General features: G+C 37.6%; 1 protein-coding gene across 3 annotated transcripts in view; it reads right to left on the bottom strand.

Moving 5' to 3' along the window:
* Camk2d (calcium/calmodulin-dependent protein kinase II delta) overlaps positions 1-24,699 on the bottom strand; it is a 258,154-nt gene that overhangs the window by 164,228 nt on the left and 69,227 nt on the right. For all 3 annotated transcript variants that reach the window (XM_013023816.1, XM_013023817.1, XM_013023819.1), the window contains exon 3: positions 5,002-5,061. In XM_013023816.1, coding sequence (XP_012879270.1) covers positions 5,002-5,061 — 60 coding nt within the window. The remainder of the gene's footprint in view (positions 1-5,001; positions 5,062-24,699) is intronic.

Genomic DNA, 24,699 nt, shown 5'->3' with positions numbered 1-24,699 from the left:
TACAACCATATTGACATATAATGTCAAAGGTAATCTAAAACAGATAATTTGTTCCCCAAAGAACACCTTTCTTGAATCTTCAGTGGTTGTCAACTCACATTTAAACCAAGTCTATGATCCATGGGTTACTTAGTGCGATTGTTGGGTAATGAGATACAAAGAGATGGACAGAAAGGTTCTAGGACCTCAGCCAAGAGCACCTAGTCCAGGGTAACTGGGGCACAGAGCAGCTGAAACCAAACTAAGCAACCGGTTAGGACACTTTTTTATAATGCCGCATTTTCCTAGAACACAGAGAGGAGCTAAACTAGAAACCAGCTTTGAAATGGTACTATCTTCCAGAACAAAAAGAACTCTGAAGAACAAAACAAAAACACTTTGCTCATCTTCAGAATATGCAACATAACCAAGAGACACAACTGAAGCTAGTTGCCAGATCCAGGAAACCATGTGACAGCATTCAAATGACATCCAAGGCCTAAGCCACAAAGAAAAAGTATCCTAGACTTAAAAGCAGGGTAGCAGACAATGATCCAAAAAACAAATCCTCAGCCATGTGTTTTCTGTACACTTGCGACAGTTTTAGAAATGGTTGCACTCAAAGACTATTTATGACATGGGAAAATCACAGGAAATTCAGAATTCAGAATCCACAAGCAAAGTACGACTAGAACACCACCATCTATGCCTTCTGCATAGGCTTGCTTTCATGAGATAGTGAAATCAAATAGTTAGGACAAGACATTATAGCCAGAAAGATCCGAAAGTATTTACTATGAGTGCTTTAGAGAAAATGTTTGCCATCTCTCCTCCAGAGTACCTTGCTAGGAGTTATTAAAGACCAGCCACTCCTTAGAAATGACAGCAAGAATAGTAACCTTTCTTCTTTATTTAAAAATTTTGCTTTTATTTATAGTTACTGGTTTATGATGATATATACAAAGTGAATAGCCAAAGAAAGAGTATAACCTTCCTTATTTACTGAGCATCTTGGTAACTGTATCTGAAAAGATGGCTTTTGTTTCAAAGAGTAGAACAGTCAAATTAAGAACTACCCTGACTCCCTCATCATTGGAAGAAGGACATAGGTGATTCGGTGAGGCAGTAAGTCCATGAATTGTATTGATAGCACATTACCAATTTCTGAGGTATCTTGAAACCTGGAAAAACCAGAAGTGGAGGTGTGGCTCAAGTGGCAAAACACTAATCTTAAGTGGAAAACAAACAAAAAAACATGAAGCCCTGGGTTCAATCCCTACTACCAGCACAATAAACAACAACAACAACAAACAGTGTTCCCATTTCCAAATGTCTCCAGAAGGAGGAGAAACTGAAGAGGGTAAAATTCTCCCAGTTGAAAAACCACTATCTTAAGAGATTACCTCTCTGGTTTTCTGCAGAGAAAACCATGGTCTCAACTCTTTTTCCCTTGCACATACCATAAACACGTTATTAGTAAGTGACACGGATATACAATTTAATTTTGAAGGGCAGATTTAGAGAAGCAAGCACTATGGAAGTATACAACACTGGCACTATACTCTATGAACAGGAAGAAAGGGAGGGGACTGGGAATGAGGGGAAGAATAGGAGTAAGTAACTGAGTGGGAGAGTAATGCAGATGTATGAAAATATTTCTTTGGAGGGACAAAGGAGTCTCTGTGCCTTTTATTCCCTCTCATTTGTTAAAAGTGAATAATCAGTTCTGCAGGCAGCAACATATTCTAGAAGGTAAAATTTGGTCTTTCCACCAAATGAACAAGATAAAGAGGTGAGATTTAATCAAACAAAAGGTGACCATAGGACAAGAGTACTTTGCTTTTTACACTGAAGAGTGTTCAATTACCTTTTGCCTTTTGGAGAGGCACTAGAGAAAGTCATAGAGCAATAAAATGACTTATTCTTGCATAATTCTTGTTGTGAATGTTAGACACATTCAACAACAAAAGGAGAGGTCATGGAGAAAAACCTCAAGCATTTTTTTTTCTTTTAGAGTATTGTTGAGTTTTTTTTATTACTTGGAAAAAATAGCTGTCATTCATAAAATCATTCATTTGCTTAATCTGCAGACAAGTTAGTATTTACTCTGCATTGACTCTGTTCCTGTTTCCTTTTGTAAGTATCATGCAAAGAGTTCAGAAGTGAAATATTGTTGCAATTGCTATATTGAGTGATCTACTCCTCTGACAAGTAATTCCTGGGCACACTGGAAATATTGGAAATAGAAACATGAATGACTTCCATAGAATTTCACAAATAAACCTCCCCATTTCCACTGACAAATTTATCATTCAATGGCTAAGCAGTTAAAATACTATGAACACTTATTCGCCTCCATGTATGTGCTGAAATAGAAAACAAGCAAAGAGAGCAGCATCATTACTATAGATTTTCTTTAAATTTCCAAGTGGATTTTTTCCAGTTCAAAAGATACACAGCATTTCCATTATATTTACAAACTTAAACATATACGTTTTAAATAATCTTGAAAAAAATTTAAGCGAATTAAAAGGCACTCCACAAAGTTGTAAGTCTGCAGGATGAACACTGTCCAATCCAGTAAACTTCTGTCTTAGGAGAAGGTGATTGTAAACGCTCAAAATTGTACAACATTCATTGATTCTTTCGACCTGCCTTCTGCTCAGCTATAATGTTCCTGCCACTGTGTTTTACCGCAATTGGGAAATGCCACAGATTCAGGTGTGGCAGAAAGAGCTGTGCACCAAGAGCACTAGATGAAGAGGCACTGCTTCAATTAATCAGAAGCAAAGTTCAAAAAATAGATCTTTAAGAGGCGGATGCTGGTGGCTCACACCTGTAATCCTAGCTACTCAGAAGGCTGAGATCTAAGGATCAAGGTTCAAAGCCAACCAAGGCAGGAAAGGTCCCTGAGACTCTTATCTCCAATAAACCACTCAGGAAACTGGAAGTGGCACTGTGGCTTAAGTGGTAGAGCGCTAGCCTTGAGTTGAAGAGCTGAGGGACAGTGCCCAGGCCCAGAGTTCAAGCCCCACACCAAAAAGATCATTAAGACAAAATTCATGAGTTGGAAAAGTCATCTGTTAAAAGTAAAATAGCGGGGTGCTGGTGGCTCACGCCTGTCATCCTAGCTACTCAGGAGGCTGAGATCTGAGGATCATGGTTCAAAGCCCCCTCCCTCCCCCTGGGCAGGAAAGTCATTGAGTCTCTTATCTCGAACAGACCATTAGAAAACCGGAAGTGGCATTGTGGCTCAAGTGGTAGAGCGCTTGACTTGAGCTGAAGAGCTGAGGGACAGCACTCAAGCCCAGAGTTCAAGTCCCATAACCGACAAAAAAAAAGTAAACAAACAGTGATTGTTGACCCTGAGAACATTTCAGGGATGCTATTTTGCAAAGACCACTGTTGCAGTATGACTTCCTATCTCTAAGGTGAAAGAAAAGAGCAGATACTGTCTCTGTGGAGATCTGTGTGTGAACATGGGCATAAATCATTATTCTAGAGATCTCCAGTCTCAGTCTCCATTATCTAAATGGTGTTGAGATAATCCCCAAGGACTCTTCCAGTTTTAGGAAAAGAAAAATTCTATGGACCCTGAATGCTATGCTCACGCACAGGCATGAGAAAACTTCTTTTATAGAAAGGGACAGTTTGTGTGCTTGTAAGTTTCCTCATGCCCACATATGGAATTGCATACAGTGCTATGTATACCTAACAATAAGGTCCATGTAAGCAACCATCCTTCTCAAACACAATGGTTTCCTACTGAGATTCCTTTAGTATTAGAACTTTTTTTTTCCCCTGTCATAGGGCCTGAACTCTGGGCCTGAGCGCTGTCCCTCAGCTCTTCAGCTCAAGGCTAGCACTCTACCAGTTGAGCCACAGCACGACTTCCACCTTTTGCTCTTATGTGGTGCTAAGGAATCAAACCCAGGGCCTCACGCATGCAAGGCAAACACTACCACTGAGCCACCTTCCCAGCCCCTAGTATTAGAACTTTTGAACTTGATGTCTGTTTCATCTGAGAGGAGGATTTGGTCAGAACCAAATCAACTTCAAAATTCTCCTTGAACAAATTCACCAAAACCTTTTCAGTCTTGTTGCTGCAAGTTAGGTCTCTTCCTAGAGACAATAAAAAATTTAGGGCTAGAAATGTCATGTGTAGCTAATTTTTAAATGTGACCTTAGACTTATTTTTCTTAGAATTCTATAAGCCACTTACACACATTTTCTTATCTTTTACTGTAGTTAAGTATATATTTTATCTATTTATATTATAACAATTTTGTTTATAATTACAAATATAATCCATACTTTTGGAAAGAGTTTTCTTGTGATACTGAGGATTGAATCCAGGGCCTTAAATAGTGCACCAGGCCGGTGCTCTAACACTGAACTAACAATCTTTTCAAATAAATTTGTTGCTTTCAGATTTTTTTTAAAAAAATCTACATATCTTTTTCAGTATATGTTATATACTTATTTTATTTTTACCTTTATGCTTCTCTAAAGTAGGATTACCATTTTTATTTCACATTAGTCTTCAAAGGAAAATTGAATTAGTTCATGTAGCAGACACCAAAATATGTAGTTAAAAATAAAGCTAATGTAATATAACCAAAGATTACTTAATTTTACTTTGTTTCATCTTTAAATTACACTCAGTATTTCCATGGTGATGTGTAATCAAGTTTCCTCAGCACAACAGGAAACATACACTATTGATTCAGTTAATATAGGATATTAATTTCCATAAAGCAAGATTAGTCTAATTGGTGGGGATGATTTGTATTTTTCATTCTTGTTTCAAAAATGGCACAAACACAAGTATGTAAAACCTACACTGAATTAATATAACCAAGACCAAATGGTAGGAATCTATTAATAGTAGTTAATATTTGCTTGTAAAGACAAAGTTGTAAAGAATTGGTATATATTATAGCTAGTGAAATCAACATGTTCATTTTGGTATAACACTTTGTTAAACAAAACATGGAGAATACATTGTAAACATTTTCCTACCAATATTGGGGTGCTTCAAGAGACGGCAGATTCTGGCTTCCCTTTCCAGTTTCTGATGATCTGTTTTAAAAAGTAATAAAGAAAACAAAATCACAATAAAGAAAAAATAAAGCATAATAAATGGCATACTAAGAAGACACAAAACTTTGGCACTTATTTATCATTTGCATTTGAATTTAGTTAAACACTATAAGTCAACAATCTAATAATTACTTCAGATGAAGTTTTTTTATTGGTTTGATGCTTGATTGGATGAGATACAGATTACAGCTGGATTTAGAATTATAACTGGGCTGTTTGAGATTGCACAAAACAGTACTACTCCACAACTTGACTGTAAGTAATGATGTATAACTTTGTTTTGCTTTAGTGGAGATAGGGTTTTCTAATGCAGTGCCAGTGCTAAGATTACAGACATTTGTGACATTTGTTCATTTCAACTTCAATAACTCAAACAGGCATGTTCATTTGAAGCACAGTGTGCATATGTGGAAACTGGAATGCCAATGATAGTAGAGTCAAATAAGGTAATCATACTTTACTCCTGAGGGAGAATTGTTTTCGGTCCAGCCAAATGTTCTGTCAACCATTCTGCAAATAATTGTTAATCTAACTTCCTGTATGCATAATATTCTTTCTCATAACAAGGACTTCCAAGTACCTCCGTGGCTTGCTTATCTCCACCTGCCTGTTTCCCTGACCATTTATGAGGTAGAAACCATTATAAATCCACATATTAAGAACCATCTTTAGTTTCCTTGTAGTAGTAGTAGTAGTAGCAGTAGTAGTGGTGGTGGTGGTAGTGGTGGTGGTAGTAGTAGTCATAGTAGTAGGTAGGTATTTGATGATAACCCAAGTCACTTTCCAGGAATAAAGTAAGTGGCAGAGAGACAAGGATATAGAAATGCATGTTGTCTATAAGAACACCACAATGTACTGGCCATAAGCTGAGACTCTTTTTATTGAATATATGGCTTAAACTGTACAGTAGCCCTTTGACATGGGTAGCACGTTTATTTCACAAATAAGAGAACTAGGGGACAGAGATGGTACAAACAGCTACCTCTATTACAACACTAGGAAGTGGCAGCTAGAAAATCAGCTTTAATTAATTCATGCCATAAAGTAGGCTGAAGAGAATGAGGGGATGCCTATGTGTATACCAATGTCTGAAATTTCTGTGATCTCAGAACTCCTATAATTCTTAAAAATGATGAAGGACACCAAAAACCTGCTGATGTAAAGTTGATTGACTAGGTTTTACTCTATTCGTATTCAATAAGAAAAAATAAACATAAAAACGTTAATACATGTATGCATACAACAATGAATATGTTACATAATTGTTAAAGTAAGTAAATTTAATTCTAACTTCTTGTTTGAAAATAAGTGAAACTTACTGAAAAAATAAAATACGAATAATACAGTAGCATCTGGATATTATGTAGCTAGATAAACCTATTATGAATATTTTTACTTGCTCTGTTTCTCTCTGCAAGTATACATATTTACCTAATTGTGTGTGTGTATGCATACAGATGGATACGTGTATATTTGTGTATAGTTTTTCAGTCTCATCTGAAGGTAGCTTTCAAATATCAAGATCTTTATCCTACCCTTAAAAATTCAGTGTGTATTTTCAAAGGTTTTGGATATTTGCTTACTATTATACCTATGAACTTCAGTAAATTTAGCATTATTACAGCACTTTACCAATCATGTTCTATTTTTTTTTTTGCTTTAATGGGGAAAGACCCTTGGTAGCATTTTCTCCCTGTACTGCAGCATCAAGGTTAGGCTACATATGACATTTACTTCTTATTTCTCTTTCACTTCCTTTAATTTGGAACATTTCCTCTCCCTAACACCCTGTCTCTTCCAACCCTTATATCTCTGAAAAATTTCTTCGGTAAAAAAAATCTTTCTCATTGTGGTTTTGTCAAATAATTGCTGATGGTTTAGGCTACCCAGGCTTTACTAGAACTCTACCATGTATAGAGGGACACTTTCTCCAGCTTCTCAAAAGTGGTGCTAACTTTGATCACCAATTCATGAACTTGTTGATTTCTCCATGAAATAGGGTTTTTTTTTTCTTTGTTATAGCACTGGAGATGGACAAGAACCCAGGGACCTTGTGAAAGCCATTCTAAGTATTCTATAGCTGAGTTGCATCTCCTTCCCTTGTGTGTTTTTAAAAAATAGTCTCATTGTAGAGGTCAGGCTGGTCTCAGACTCTCAATCCATCCATCTTGGGTTCCCTTAGCCAGCTGAGCAATAAGTGATTACAGACATGCACCACTACAGCTCACAGGAGTTCAATACTACTGCCTCAACTGATGAAAATGGTATCATAAATTTACTCCAATCATCATCATCTTCTTCTTCTTACTTCTTCTTCTTCTTCTTTCTTCCTCCTCCTCCTCCTCCTCTTCTTCTGTATTTCTTTTGTATTTATAACGTAACTCATGCCAACACATGCATAAGCATCAACACAATCTTTGTCAAAAAGCAAATCGTGTTTTAGCTTTATTTTGAAAATACCTTTGACCTTGTGAATTTGGAGGACATACTATTTGGAGGATATAATATAAAGAACTGATACATTTAGCAGGTTATTTCTTTGTTTGTGGCAATTTAGGAAACTATTTTCTATCTATCTATCTATCTATCTACCTACCTATCTATATCTATTAGGTAGATATAGATAGATACGGATATAGTGTTATTAGTAGTTAGAGAATAATACTTCTTTAATGAATTAGCATCACAGTATGGATAGTTTCCAGCTATGTATTAAATAAATCCATATTATCAAGAAGCCAAACAGGTATCCTAACCTTACTAATGCATAACACTACACATACATCAAATATTTATAATTCAAGCCACTATATCTCAAACAAGCTTATTTTTTTAAATAAGCTACTTTTAGAATACTCATATAGGAATGTACAAGTAAACACAAAAATTTGAGCCAAATTTTAAAATTGCATTTAATAGCATTTTCTTACAGATTGTAAATTATTGTATGTAAAGTATAGAAAAGACATATGCTTATAAATGCAGTAATTTTACAGGGATAAGACTATGTAAAAATATATGCTAAGTGAGTGCCAGTGCTCATGCCTGTAATCCTAACTACTCAGGAGGCTGAGATCTGAGAATTGCAGTTCAAAGCCAGCCCAGGCAGGAAAGTCCATGAGATTCTTATCCCCAACAAACCACCAGAAAACCGTAAGTAGCACGTGGCTCAAATGGTAGAGAGCTTGCCTTGAGTTGAAGAGCTGAGGGACAGCACTCAGGCCCAGAGCTCAAGCCCCATGACCGACCAAAAAAAAAAAAAAGAAAGTAAAAAAAAAGAAAAATATATGCGTATATGCTAAACTATGTGAGATACATGTATAAGCACTCAAATTATATAATATATAACTACATCAAAATTTTAAAAGGCAAAAAAGTAAAAAGAAACTTTATAAGCAATAAATTCTACAGAGTTTTAGCTATAAAGATAAAAATAATGACAGATTATTGTTATGGACTAAGTTTTTTCCCTGAAAAGTCCTATATTGAAGTCCTAGGCTACCAGACTCCAGATGCAATTATCTGTGGAGATGAGGTGCTTAAATAGGTCATTATGCTAAATATGAGGTCAGTAGTGTGAGCTGTATCTAATCCAATATAGCTGTTCTCTGTATGGGAAAGAAAGACCCTGTGAAAACACAGGGAGATGATGGGCTTATATAAGTAAGAAGAAAGGCCTCAGGAACAATATACCTTCTCAAATTTCAAGTGCAAGACTTCCAGCGTCTAGCAGAACTAGGAGGAAGTAAATTCAGTCCCTGGAACTTCAGCATGGAAGCTCAAGCAAATTAATGCACCTAACATATTAACCTTCCATTGCTATGCAGCAAATACCACCAGCTGTGCAGCTGAAGCCCCCTGAATTTATAATCCAAGTTACAATGGACCAGACATTTTCCTTTAGGGTCTCTCTAAGACTACCATCAAAAGCTCAGCTGTGGCTGGAGTCTCATCTTCAGTGTTACTTGGAGAAGAACCTGGGACTAAGTTGGTGGCAGGGTTCAGTCTCTGAGGTATGCTGAGCTGAGGGTTTGAGCTCCTGTTTGTTGAAGGCTTCCTTATCCCGTACCAACATGGTGGCATGTTTCCTCAAAGTCAACTGGGGAAAGAAATCTGGGAGGCAAAGGCAAAAGCCCCAACCTAAGCAGAATATCCAGTTTCTTAGAAGCAAGAAATGAGGCTGCTCTAGTGACAAGGAGGCAAAGATTAAGAGGGCCATGTCAGAGTTTGTGATACTGAAGTGCTCTCTGTCCCTCCCTCCCTCCCTCCCTCTCTCTCTCTCTCTCTCTCTCTCTCTCTCTCTCTCTCTCTCTCTGCAAAGCACATTCACTTAGTTTTATTCTCACATAATCACCTCACTTAGAGATGTCCTGTGAGTTGTAAATTATTCTGCAATCTCCCACTGGGGCATGTTTTGACATTCCAACTAGGACCATACCACTGATTTCCTGTGTTCATTAACATGAGAATTTAACAATAATGGAGATTCTCATCTCTTGGCATGCTTTAAATTCAACATCAAGTTCATAACTTAACTTGCAAAGGGAGTAGGTGAAGAGGAGGGATTAAATACCTAGTATATCAAAAGCATATTTCTGTATTTATCCTGCTGAAGACATGAATTCATTTTACATTTAGGGCTTTCCTCACTTTTAATTCAGTCAGCAACACAAATCACCCATCCTATCTCATCTTCCCTGGCTCTCACAACTATATTGGTAAAAGGTAAGGGTAGCTTATAAAAAGCAAGACATCCAATAATACCTTAGCACCATTTCAAGAATTTCTTATTACTTCCAAGTCCTGAAGCTAAGGTATGAACCAGCTTCATAGGTCATTTAATATTTATTAAAGTCCTCTAGCTGTAATAGTTGGGCTTCATTCTTCCTTTGAAGCTCAAGTCTATACTCTTATATTAGTAAAAATATAACCTTTCTGGCCATAATCTTGTCAGGTCTGCTAAGCTAAATGCTGTGAGCAATATACAACTAAAACCTGTCAGATAAACAAGGCTTTTAAGGAAAATATGTGGTCCACCCCGGTTTCCCATAGATATCAATGGGGGAATAGTATCACCAAGTGTAGAGACCTCTAGATTTAAAAATAGCTTCTAAGAATTTGGATATGGTTTCACCTTCATCTCTTAAGACAGTTTTTAAACTTAAAAGTCTAATTTCAAGTTGTAGGAGAATGAGAAGTCACCTTCTAATGAAGTAACTTCACTCCAGTTCCAAATACAAGTTTAATCTTTATGCAAAATAACTGATTACCAATGCAAATTAAAGTGCTTGGCCTGAATCACTTTGACTCAACAACAGCAGTTTCATCAAAACCAAACAAAGTGAGAAGTTAATTATTTGGCAAGTTTTTTTTTAAATCAAAAATAATTGTTTAGCACTTTGCCTATGAATGCCAAACCATCAAAATATGACTCCTGTCAAGGAGTCAGGTACTATTATTTATCCTTATATAGATCATATATAACTACACAGAAACATCATAATTATCTCTCTGCTCTAATCCAGTACAGACTTATGGGCTAAAACGATGTCCAGGCTGTACAGGCCTTGATGTATCTCTCTCTCTCTCGCTCTGTGTGTGTATACTCAGTGAAAACACTCTCCCGCCAAAGTGGTCTGAGTAGAGGAAAGAGAAGGATCTTCCTTAATTGGCCAGTTACCCTTCTTGCCAACACACACTATGTATAATCCCACACAGAAATGTAGTCATACAATTGAAGGAAGGCTTGAGTTTGCCACCACCAAAAGGGTTTAACTCTTGTGACCACCTCTCCCCATGATGAACTTACTCCTAAAATAACCCTTTCTATCAAAACTACTAAGTTATGGGGCCTGGGAAGGTGGCTCAGTGGTAGAGCACTTGCCTTGCATGCATGAGGCCCTGGGTTCAATTCCTCAGCACCCCATAAGCAGAAAAGGCAGGAAGACTCATCATATTCATGACAACAAAGTATTTAAAATCCACTTCTCTCAATTTCTCTCCAACTAGTTTAAGATGCTGCATTTCTTACTCATCTCTTTGGTCTTTCTATCCTTGGCCCTAGGCTCCAGTTTGAGATAGATGTTTCAGATCTGTCTGGTTTGGAGGGCAAGTTAATCCTGCTTCACTCACTTCTCTAATACAATCAGCCAAACTCGATTTTCAATTTTCTTTCCACATTTATTCACCCTCCAAGGTATTGGAGTCTCCAGTAAGAAGCACTCTTAAAGGCGTGCTGGGACTAAATCTGGCTAGCTGTCTTACACTCAGAAGTGGAAAACTGAAACAAAATGAACTTAAACTATTTCAAGCTTTGTATTGCTGTATCTGTTTGTCATACTTTCCTATTTCTTTACAAGGTTTTGGTGTCTAATTGCTGTGAATACTAACAGTATATAAGGAAGTTTTTGGTGTATACAATAGAGATTAAATATTTGATAAATGACAGAGATGAATGAAGGGTGGCTGTTTGTTTCTTATTTTACAGGTGCTATGAGTTAAGACCCAAGAAAAATCAGGGCACAAAATATAAAATAATCAACAATAACCTGATAGTAGAACCTGCAAAGATACTCCTAAAACAAGGCCTAGTTTCCTGGGTGCCAGGGACTCACACCTGTAATTCTCACTATTCAGAAAGTTGAAGCTCAGCAAACCACCATGAAAGCCGGGCCATAAAGAAAAGTCCATGAGACTGCATGTCCAAAACAAACAGCAAAAACCAAAGCTGGAGGTATGGTTCACATGGAGGACCACCAGCTGACCAACAAGCTGAGAGAGCACAAATCCCTGAGTTCAAACACTGGTCCTAGCAAAAACAAACAAAACCAAGAAACCTTTTTTGTTGCAGAGATTTGATTTTGGAGAAACTAGGGATGGCTACTCAGAAGCCTTATTCCTGAACATTAGCAAGCATATTTTGAATGCATTTTTCTTTCTAGAGAAATCTCACCTTGGCAAATGAGGCACTATTTGGGAAAGAATATAAATTCTCTCTACTTAAATAGGTCATATTTAAAACAGAGCCTACATTAGAAGGTTCATTTTATTATAAAATATGGATTTAATGCCTTTAACTGGAAGTTTTAAAAATCCATTTACATAGTGGGGTACCAATGGCTCAGATATTCAATTTAGAGATCTGAAGTTCAAAGCTAGCTGGGGCAATTATCTGCTAAACCCCATCTCCAAAAATAACTTCCATCTCCAAAAAGCTGGGCTGGAGGCATGGCTCAGGGATAGAGCACTAGCTGAGTATACAACCCTAGCCACCTTCAAACCATGAGTGCAAACCCATAGAGGTAATTGCATTGTCACTTCATACTTTTATTTTGAAGGTGCTCTACCAGAAACTCAAATAACTATATGACCTAGATTCCTTCTGACATTCATATTTGAACTACCTGTTATTTTTGCTACTCCCTTAATACCCTGAACAAGTCAGTAAGATTCTACAAGTATGTAAGATGGTAAAATAGAATTAGTTATATGCATGGAAAGTGCATTTGCCTCAATTCAGATTTGTAATGCTTTGAAGTTATTCTATAAGAAGTTTATACAATCTGTAAATTGAACCTGGAATCAATGTGGACTAGAACGCATTAATTCCCTTGTAGTTCCTTCTCCATCCCCTTTTCCTGTAACAATCATGACATGTAAAAACAATCAGGTCCCTGCTTTATTTGGCCTTCTTTCTATACTTCCATCTATAGAAGGAAATGGAGTTTTTCCCTGTCTCTAGAGGAATAAGGACTCATGAAGTCACTGGTTCACAGCACTTGATACACACTGGAGCAACAATCCAGGGGGATGGAATGAAATGCAGATTCTATCACTTACTACTGGTGGGATGTTCACGTTACCATAACTTATCTTTTGATGCTACTTCTGTGTAAACTCAAACTCTCATGTTTGTTTAGAAAATGTTCTACCACTTGAGTCATGCCCATAATCCATTCTGCTTGCGGTATTTTTTGGTCAGTGTCTTGACCTTTTGCCTGGGATCAGCTTTGAACTGTGCACTTCCTGTTTCCACCTTCTACATAGCTAGGATTACAACCATATATTCCTGTCATGCCTGACTTATTTGTTGAGATAAAGTCTTGCTAAATTTTTGTCCAGGTTGGCCTTGATCACAATCCTCCCATATCCACTTGTCAAGTAGTTAAGATTACAGATGGAACCACCAGTTGATCTACTCTATGCTTTCCCTTGGGTGCAATTTTACTTATGAGATAGGAGGGATTTGTGGGACAATTCTATTTCATGGTAGTTTAAGCAGAACTCAGTCACCTGACATAGTAAATGGTCTATAAACTTATGAACTTTATGGATTATCACATCCAGATGGAAATTCCTATGTTATGTAACATAGAAGGCTGACCGTAATGTCTGCAATTTTTTGAATATTCAAAATAGCTACTGCAAATTTTAAATGTTCTGAACACAAAGAAATGGAAATGCCTAATGTGTCACATATACCAATTACTCTGCTCTGGTCATTACACAGTTTATATATGTATTGAAATAAATCACATGATACCTGATAAATATGTAGAATATGAAAATTTAAAAAAATAAAATAATTGTTTTAGGGCTAAAGTTCTCACTAAGATGGCACAGTGTACTTTCCCCTAGGTTTAATTTTACTTGTAAATAGAGGGACTTACAGCAAAATTACATTTTTTGCATTAAGTATAATAGATCTAAGCCCCTTTAACACACTTTGCATTAAAACCTTCTGAACCTTACTACCTCAAGATTAAAAAGACCCAGAATGGACACAAAGCATACAAAGTCTAAGCATAAACCATGCTTTGTTATTTCCTTTAGGAACACTGCTGATTTTTACTGGCAGTTGCTTGGAAACACAAGAGAGTTTGTTTTGTAATTTGCTTTATTTTTTATTGTAGTTATGGTGAGGTTGAAGGTAGATTATGCATTCTAACCTACTAACAAGATTATAAACAACTTCTTTAACAATTCTATAATGATCTAGAAACCGCATTTACAGAATTCAAGAATCTGGAGCATTCTGAAATTTTGGATTTCCTTCATATCACATCCCTCTGCTTTCAAAGTTCCATGTCCAACTCCTTTTGAAAAAAAGAGCTGGAAAGAACAATCAAGGAAGATTAGGACGCTTATTTAACAAATGTTCTGATCATGTGCAGTATTTATGTACCAACCACTTACCCTTTTTCTACAGATGTTAAACTTACAAGTAAGTCATCTTTTTCCTTTTGATATTGAAATAGTAATAATAATAATGAATATGTAGTGTGGGCCCAAATCCTCCAGACTTTAGGAGTAGTATTGCTGCTGATTCTATTCTCCCCCTTCCCCTCCCCTTCCTTCTTCCTCCCTCCTCTCTTTGGCTCCTTCCCTTCATCCTCCTCTTCCACTTCCTCCTCCCCTTCTTTTTTGTCCTGTTCCTGTGGCTTGAATTCAGAGCCTGGGCACTGTCCTTGATCTTTTTCACTCAAGGCTACTGCACTACCACTTGAGCCACACTCCACTCCCAGTTTTCTGGTGGTTAATTGGAAATCAGAGTCTCATGGACTTTCTTTCCCAGGCTGGCTTCAAATTGCTATCCTGGAATCTCAGCCTCCTGAGTTGCTAAGCTTACAGGAGTGAGCCACCAGCACCCAGCTCAGGAATGACGTTGTTCATTCTTTTTCTTGCTCAATCTCATCCTTCATCACTTTGCCACCTAGAATTCTCCACCTAGAGGAAGGACTACGTCATTTAGAATATACACTTGGCATTGGCATGGGTTTCATCTTGGAGCAGATCTCAAGCAAGAGCTTTGTTCAAACCTGAATGGCTTGATGCCCATAGTTTACAAGAAGGCATATTAAATACCATCTTAAAAGATTTCAGTTCCGGGCTGGGAAGGTGGCTCAGTGGTAGAGCGCTTGCCTAGCATGCATGAGGCCCTGGGTTCGATTCCTCAGCACCACATAAGCAAAAAGAAAAAAGCCAGAAGTGGTGTTGTGGCTGAAGTGGTAGAGCGCTAGCCTTGAGCTGAAGAGCTGAGGGACAGCGCCCAGGCCCAGAGTTCAGGCCCCACAACCAGACACCCCCCTCCTCCCGCCCTCAAAAAAAAAGATTTCAGTTACTTCCAAACTGTAAAAGGTGTTTGTCTCTGTGGCAAATGTTAAAGCTTGGAGGTACAAATTGATCCATATGAAATCCACAGGCCCACTTGCCTACCTGCTAAGGGTCAGACTATAAAGTGTCACTGAAAACAAGTTTTGATTGGTGTTGATTCACAGACATTATCAGAGTCAAAAGCAAGGCTCCCTTAGGGTGGGAAAGAGGCAGGGGACGCTGACAGAGTTTTTTGGGTTTTAGGAAATATCACAGTTAAATCAATGGCTATGTCTCCCCAGGGAATAAAACAACAGGGTTTCTAAGGAGAAACCCAAACTCCCAGCTCTTTAACTTGAGACTCTGGGATTTCTTCCAAGTGACCTGGAAACGAGGACTGAAAGCAGAAGCATTTAAGGCGAGCATGCAGCAAAATCCAATACACTGCAAATATCCCATGCCTGCACATTCCACCTCTCCCATCTCCCTGCCCAGTGCTTCTACACAGCTAATCTCTCTTCCATTTCACACAGCCAGATTCTTGACATTCTTGATCCACTCATGCTTTCCCTTTCCCTAATATTATGTTTAAAAAAATCTTACTAACAAAACCATAGTTTGTATAAGTATATTTTAGCTCATAAAAAAATAGCATTTAAAACTTCATGACCTAGAAAGACTGCTGTTCAAAATTTTGATGTTTGCCTGCTGGTAGATAGGTAAGATGTACTGTATCTTATCTATCTATCCATCTATCCATCTGTCTCTCTGTCTATCATACTATTGTGACTTTAAAATCTTGGTAAAGATTGCTGGCTGGTGGGATGAATGAATGGAGAATGATGAAGCTTCTAGACATAAAGTGGAGGGAGAGAGGCAGGGTGATCCTTTCCAAAGAAATGTGTCATGCCATATTGGGGTTTTTCCACTGAGAATAATTTCTGTCTAAAGATATATATGTATATGTATATAATTTGTGGAGGGGAAAGGAAAAAACAAATCGTTTAAATAGGGATACAGGTGGACCCATTGCAACAATGAGATGTACGAGAGGGGACCGGGTGGGAGGAGGGAGACAACGGAGGAGGCTGCAATGCTTGATAAGAAACATACTCATTATCTTGCCCATGTAATTGTAACCCCTCTGTATGGTATTTTCACAATAAATAAATATATATATATAAAATTAAAAAAAGAATCTAACGAATTTGGTCCTCAAAATATTGGGATAATTGGTAGATTTCTAATGGAATCCAAATGAAATAAATTATTCTGATTAAAAGGTCAACTTTTGAAAGAAATAACATGAGAATACAATATAAATGACACATACGCAAAGGTAATTGTGGTCACAAATGCAAAACTCCATGTCAAGTTTATAAAATTCATAGACTTGTATATAAATTAAAAAACAAGGTCCTGTTTTTCGTCTAAAGCTGCACTGCTTACTTCATCTACTACTTAATGATCAATGTCTACCACCTGTCCTTGGGTCAGGCAGGAAAGTCTACCTACTGTTCACACTAGTGATTAAGACAATTCCTGTCATCTTGGAATATGAAACTCTGATAGGGAGACTTATCTAGTTCCAGTCTGGGGATATCTACACAAGGGCCAAAAGAGGAGGAAAACTGAGGAAGGCTGTAACTGAAAATAAGGAATGCTATTATACAAACCATCTGATGGTACCTGAAATGTGTATTTGGCACACTAAGTGGTTCTTCCCCACCTCTCCCCTATCCCACACTCAATACACCTTATGGATTAAACACCTGGTACCTGGCCAGGCTTCTCCTTCACTGAAAGCCTGCCAGCACACTAGGGTTCCTTAGCACACATACAGATAACTGGCCCAACACTGTCTCTCAGTTCCTTGACCTCTCCATCTTCAGCGATCTACATTTCCACCCCCTGAAGCATGGTCTTACACCTCTAGAATCAGGATACACACTAAAGAGTACAGTAAAGATATGTACACACCAATGTTCATTGCTACACTATTCACCATAGCCAAGCTATGGAAACAGCACAGATGCCCTCAATGGATAAATCGATCCGAAAACAATGATATGACTATATTTATGTATATATACACACATATGTATATATGTATAGACAAAATCCATTATAATAGAATCCCATTGTATCTAAGGAATTATATATACATTATACATATATAATGGAATTTTACTTTGTCATTGGAAGAATGATATTATATCATTTGCAGGGAAATAGATGGACCTGGAAGTCAGGCTGCAGAGAGACAAAGGATACATGCTTTCTATCTTTCTCTCTCTCTCACACACATACATATTAGATCTAAATTATAAATATGCATGTAAACATATACAGTTATACAGGGTCCTATGCATACTTACACAAACACATTAACTAAAGAATGGTACGTGCATGGGGGGATGCCAATGGAATAATTCTTTTGAATAACTTACATTTAACTAAATGAAGTTCAAATATGCATTGTCAGGGGTGAGTGAGATCAAGGGGAGGAGGGGTGGCAAATGAATTGTGAGAGAAAGGTTGAGCAGATGAAGATATAATAGTATACAAGAGTGAAAACAGAACTAGCTAAATTGAGAGGATGGATGGGTAGAGAAATATGAAGGACAATGATGTGACTTGATCAAGATGCATTGTATTCACAGACTGACATGCTGAATGGAAATGCCTTTGTACAAGTACTTAAAGACAATTTTAAAAAATCATTTTTACAAAAGGTTTTAAAAAATCATTTTTACAAAAGGAATCTCAGTCTCTGGTCACCGACTGTTCATCTTGCAAACTGCTTGTTCCATGTCTCTGGAGGGTGACTTTTTCCAAGCAAAGCAGACAAACCAGTCTACTGACTTAGCCATGTTCCTCCATCTCTAAGTCATCTTCTATCCTGAGACTCCCCCACACCCCGTGTCTTCTCCCCTCAGTCACACCATCCTTCTTTCAGTTCTTCAAATATACCATTGCTTGAGTTAAAAATATGCTACTCTGGTATATTAACTGATTTCAATTCAAGGCACTTAAAAAATGTATGCACAATTATTGTGACTTCCTGTCTTGTCTAGACTCAGGAGATGTGAAAAACACCTCCTCTACAGCAGAAGAAAAGCAACTTGCATAAAATCCAGGGCAAAAACAATACAAATGAATTTGTTGACAGACCTTGCTAAAATAGCTGTCATTTAAGTTTCCCCCACAGAATATGGCTGTTTGTCACAATTCATGATTTTTTTTGTCCCAATCAGCATGTCTGTGACCCACTCTGCTGCTTGGAGTATTCATTTCTTTAGAAAGCCACCCATGCCATGTCACACTTGTATTAAATAAATCAGTGTGGTTTTTCCTGTTGAGCTATTATGTTGATGTAATTCTCAGATGGAGAAAACATGAGTAATTCTCATATCTCTTCCGTTTGCTAATAACAAGTTCTTCAAAATAACAAGTTCTTCTACTCAAGGAAGCTCATCCTAATAGGATCTATTCTATTGCCTTGCCTTATTTATGACTTCTTTTCAATTATAGTTTTTTCCTTTAATTCTGTCTTTGCAATAAAGTTCAGGACAGCAATACATGGGCTGATTTCTTCTTTTGTTCACAATTTTATACCTAGCACCTAAGGTAGTATGTGGTATCGTGCAAACATTCAGTATATATTGATTAAAGGAACTCACAACTAAACAGGAAAGTACGAACAGGAAAGTCCAAGTAAACAAAAGTTGGGGATATCTGTGATACAGCTTGCTTTACTTCCTTATTCAGGGGTCACAGAATCATCAGCATGATCTGGTCAGATAATCTAGAGGCTACTGAAAGAGTCAAACAACATAGTATCACTTGAATAAAAGGGCCCGCTCTCACTGGAAAAGAACCAGGTTGAGTTTAGAAAACCCAGTCTTCAAAAAACAAAGGTAAAGTTAGCCAATGCATTATCAGAAAGCAAAAATAAAAACTATATATATATATATATATATATATATATATGGACATGCATATGGCAAAAACGGGAATTATAGACAGTGACCTGGGAAATACAATAAGTCAAATTTTAAAAGCTCCATATACACAGAAAGGAAAGTGGCTGCTCATGGGGACAGAGGATATATCAGGAAATAGAAATATCATATGTGTGTTATATGAAAAATATTCATGAATGTGCATCAAAGGATATCTAGTAACATCTTAGTTCAAACGAAAACTGAGCACAGAGCCACATACCCATAATCCCAACACTTGGGAGGCAGAAACAGGAGACTCACAAGATCCAGACCAGCATGGGCTACATAATGAGACCTTATGCCCAGAACTCAAGGACTGAGGATGCAGCTCAATGAAATATCCTGAATTTGACCACCATCACCTCTGTGTGAGTGTATGTGTGTGCATGTACATATATAAAATACAAGCAAGAAATTGCATAAGTTGAAAGTATATCACCCAATAACCTTATTAACGTGAACAAACATCCATGCAATCAGAAATCCAAAAGATACGGAACAGCAGGGCACCTCCATGGCTCACACCTGTAATTCTAGCTACTAAAGAGGTGGAAATCTGAGGATCGTGGTTCAAATCCATCCCAGGAAGAAAAGTGTATGAGACTCTTATCTCTAATTACCCACCAAAAAGGTGGAAGTGGAGCCATGGCTCAAGTGGTAGAGTGCTAACCTCTCACTTGAAAAAAGGTCAGAGATAGCATCCAGGCTATGAGTTCAAATCCAAGGACTGCTCTGTGCCCCAGCTTCCCAAAAAGGAAAAATGTAGCTTAGGTTTATTAATGCACACACAAAGGAATTTGTTCTCTTATATACCATTTTAAATGGTTTTTTCTCTTTAGCTCATTTTTTTTCTTTTTATTGTGAAAATACTGTACAGGGGGGTTACAATTACTTGGGCAAGATAATGATTACATTTCTTATCAAGCATTCTAGCCTCCTCCTTTGTTTCCCCTTCCCATCCCATCCTCCCCCTACCCCCCAACCCAATCCTCCAACCCCCCTAACAAAGTTGTAAAGTTCATTTTCCACATATGACTTGCAAGTCTCATTGTTGCAATGGGTCCTCCTGTATCCCTATTTAAACGATTCTAACACATTTATAAGATTATTTCTTTGTTGCTTTGTATGTCCCTCCCCCACAGTATAACCCCTGCTTTCACTGCATTTGATGTTGTTATAATTTGTGGAGGGTAAGAGAAAAGCTCATTTCTTTTCTTTCTTAATTCTTCCCTAAATATCTGACATTGAAATTAGTCAGATCTGGGTTTAAAATTCAATGATAATGTACTTAATTTTTTTAAAAACAAGAGAAATTGTAAATATATCCCTGACCATGAATGAGATATATGTAAAAAAGGTAAATACTCTGTAACTGCGTTTGGACAAATCTGATTCAAAACATAAATTTTGCCAAGTTTTTAAATGGAAAAATGAAAATTTAAGCACAAGCATGGAAACCACAATTTTCCATCACAATATAAAGTTTAATTTCCTATACACAGCATATGATTTCTTTGTAAGATAAACATTGTAGCACCTCTGGGACCCAGCTTTTTTTTTTTTTAAGACAAAGCCAACCAAACCCAAACCATTTAGAAAAGAATAAAAGAAAGCCGGGCGCTGGTGTCTCACGCCTGTAATCCTAGCTACTCAGGAGGCTGAGATCTGAGGATCGCGGTTCAAAGTCAGCCCTGGCAAGAAAGTCTGTGAGAGACTCTTATCTCCAACAAAACATTCAGAAAAACCAGTAGTGGCACTGTGGCTCAAGTGGTAAATTGCTAGCCGTGAGCTGAAGGGCTGAGGAACAGCACCCAGGCCCAGAGTTCAAGCACTATGACTAACAAAAATAAATAAATAAATAAAAGAAAATGAAGGAAAGGGAAAAAGGAAGGCCTATCTGTTATACAGATAGGTTTCTAATGACTTAGAAACCAGTTAAAGTTCAATCTGTATCTCATACATATCTTTTTTTCAGGAAGAACTGATAATATATATATCTATCTATATATATAGATAGATAGATTTTTTTTTTTGTGCTTATGTGGTGCTGAGGAATCAAACCCAGGGCCTCATGCATGCAAGGCAAGTGCTCTACCACTGAGCCACCTTCCCAGCCCCGAACTGATAATATATAAATGCTCTTTTAGATACTCTTTTCCAAAGACTTTTTTTTGCATGAAATGAAAAGCAAAAAGGGAGTTTATTTAGAGATTAAAGTGATTAGAGATTTAAGTATAAATGTCACTAATAGAATTAAAAATGTCTTGTCTTGTCAAAGTTTTCATGCCTTATACAAAAATCCTATTATATAAGGGACTGAAAGTTTCCCACGGTAACTTTGCTCTGTTTTCATGTGAAAATATAATTTCCAAATTAGTCACATAATATGAAACAAGAGGTAAAGAAGTCCACGCATCTGTGGCTTCTATTAGTTCTCATTTCACATGATATTTTAGTTCCTGTCACTCAGCAGATTCTGTGAACATAGATGCTGAGACAGCACGTGCGGTACAAGATATGTTTAAAGATAAAGTGCAGGATTCTGTTCTTTGATAGCTGTAAAAAGAAAGGAAAGGGAGATTGGGCAGCATGAGAAACAGTTTTGAGGCCAACCTAACAAGGTCTCAATTGAGCCAAGCGTTCTGAAGCCATCTTGTTTTTATTTGATTTTTTTAAACTATCAAGTAATTTTACCAAAGGGTTTCAGTTCAACATGTCAGTGTGCATTTTGATCAATGTTACCCCTTTCATCATTCTCTTAACCCAACCACCTTTCATTTCCTGAGTTTCACTTTCACATACCCACAATGAATATTACCATTGCATGTGTCCACTCTTTCTTTTTTTTTCTACTCATCTTTTTCCCTCTTTCCACTGGCACTCCCTCAACAAGACATGTTCCAGCTTCCTGGTACCAGTTTTGTTAAATGATGAGTTATATGTTCAAAGAAATCACATCATTGGAATCGTCCCCTGAATACACTATCCATTACGTAATACATGTATGTATGTCTGCATATAATTCTGAATATGTTTTGATATATATTTATAATTCTGTTTTAACTTCTACATGCAAGAGAAAACATGCATTCCTTATCTCTCTGCAGCCTGACCTACTTTGTTTAATACAACTTTTTTCCAGGCCCATCTATTTCCCTGCAAATGACATCACATCGTTCTTTCAGATGGATGGAGAAAACTGCCTAGTAGGCCCAAATGGTTGTCAACTTCATCTGATGATGTGCACAGGAGGTGAATGACCTCAGCTCTGAGCTGGGACTATCCCAATTAGAGGGTTTCTACTGACTACCTTTCCGTGCTTCTGGGGTAGTAAAACCTGGGAAATCTGTAGACAACTGTCTATAGTTGTAGAGGAGAACCTGGATGACAACAGTCTGTCACAGTTCTTTAATAGGACATGTGCTGAGGAAAAAGAAATAGGTTAATTAGATTCAAGTGGATGAGTAGGCCAAGAGGAAAGAAAGCATAAGCAAGAACAAGTCTAGGGTAAATTCCTTTCAGGGATCATCTGGTCATGTGCTTCCACTTTGACAGATGAGGACACTGAGGCACATGGGGTAAAATGGGCTCAGTCTCAAAGAACTTCAAGAAATGTTTCTGTGTCACTGGAAAGCCTGTCCTTGACCTGAATGTGGGTAACTCCCAGTAGGCTATGGAGCGATGGCTCATCCTGCACCAGGCCTGGGGACAAATGGAGGCCTCTTAGTGATAGCTCTGATTTATGGAACCCCATTCTCTAGGACAGAACCAAGCACTTAGCTGTCCTGGGTTAATTAATCTTCACCAGATCCCTGGGAGACAGGTAGGTCACAAATCAAAGTCAGAAGAAATGAAAAAGAAAAGAAATACATTTTTTCTATAACCATTCATTACATGAAGTACTACATAGAAACCTGGCTAACCCACCATGTAATGAAGTCTCGATTGTGATTTTAAAGACAAACATGTAGAATTTAGTCTTTCATTTAGATGATGTCCGGTTGAAGGTGCCAGATGACAGACCCAATATTTAAAAACAACTCTTTCCAGTTGCATTTTGTCATTGATTGCTTTTATAATTCCAATATGTCTTTGTTCCCCAGCTCATGAAGTATCTGAACTCAAAAATCAAATTTTGAACCTACGTATATGCCATAAAAATCCTAGGATACAGGACTGCTGGACCTGGGTTTGAGTCTAACTCTGCCCTTCGTTGTTTGGACCAGTCAATGGGCTCCGTTTTCCACCTTTCCATTAGGGATGATGATACTGCTTCAGAGGAGACTCTCTTGTGGAAATGCACTGTAAACCAAAGGTTTGTATAGGTTCCTATTGTAGCAATATTGGAAAGTGGTGGAAGCAGAGGCTAATAGGAGATGGTTAGTCACTGGGCTTCCTCTCTTCTAAGAGACTCATGCCTATCTCCTAAGAATGGGTTCAATCTAAGGACCTGGACTGGAAAGATGACTATGAGAGCAAGTTATTATCAAGCGAATCCAGCTTTCTCCTTTTGTCTGGCTCTTTTGCTTTCTCCAGTGTTGTAATCTCTCTCAGGTGTTCCTGACATGTGATGCTACCCCACCTGGGCCCTGACAGGAAACTGATAGCTGGTGATATGTACCATCCACCCCCGCTCATGCTCTAGGACTAGGAGTTAAATTAGCCTCTTTTCTTTATATTATATATATTACATACGTGGAACTCAGTATCACAAAAAACAAGTCAAATTAGCGACTTTAATGGGGGAAGGAAGCTTGATAATTTGCTTTTAATGTATTTAATTTTAACAATATAGCCACAAATTGTCTGAAAAGTAAGAGCTATGGAAAATATCCTTTATAAACTTAGAAATAAAACTCTGAGTTTATAAAAATACGCTGCAGTAAAATAGTAGCTCCATTATTTTCTTTCAGTTGCAGAGTGTTGGCCTCTGCCATCTTTACATATTTTCAATGTTTAAAAATTCTAGCTCTGCCCAAAAGTGGGACTGCTGGGTCATAGGGGAGCTCTATGTGGAGTCTTTTGAGGAACCTCCATACTACCTTCCAAAGTGGTTGAACAAGTTTACACTCCCACCAACAATGAAGTAAGGTTCCCTTCTGTCCACATCCCCTCCAGTATCTGTTGTTATTAGAGTTCTTGATTTTTGCCATTCTAACTGGGGTGAGGTGGAATCTCAACATTGTTTTGATTTGCATTTCTTTTATGGCTAGGGAGGTTGAGCATTTCTTCTTGTGTCTATTGGCCATCCTTCTTTCTTCAGAGAAGTTTCTCTTTAAGTCATTAGCCCACTTATTTATTGGGCAGTTGTTTCTTTGAGGATTTGTTGTTGGGGGATTTAATTTTTTGAGTTCCAACTTACCCAAATGCTTACAAACAAGACCACACTAAAGCTACCACCACAACTATGTTTATTGCAACATTATTTACCATAGCTAAGATATGGAACCAACCCAGATGCCCCTCAGTAGATGAATGGATCAAGAAAATGTGGCATATATACACAATGGAATTCTAT

The sequence above is a fragment of the Dipodomys ordii genome, unplaced genomic scaffold, assembly GCF_000151885.1.
Source record: "Dipodomys ordii isolate 6190 unplaced genomic scaffold, Dord_2.0 Scaffold70, whole genome shotgun sequence".
Classification (NCBI taxonomy): Eukaryota; Metazoa; Chordata; class Mammalia; order Rodentia; family Heteromyidae; genus Dipodomys; species Dipodomys ordii.
The sequence above is the reverse complement of the archived record's forward strand: the minus strand, read 5'-3'. Positions and strand labels throughout refer to the sequence as shown.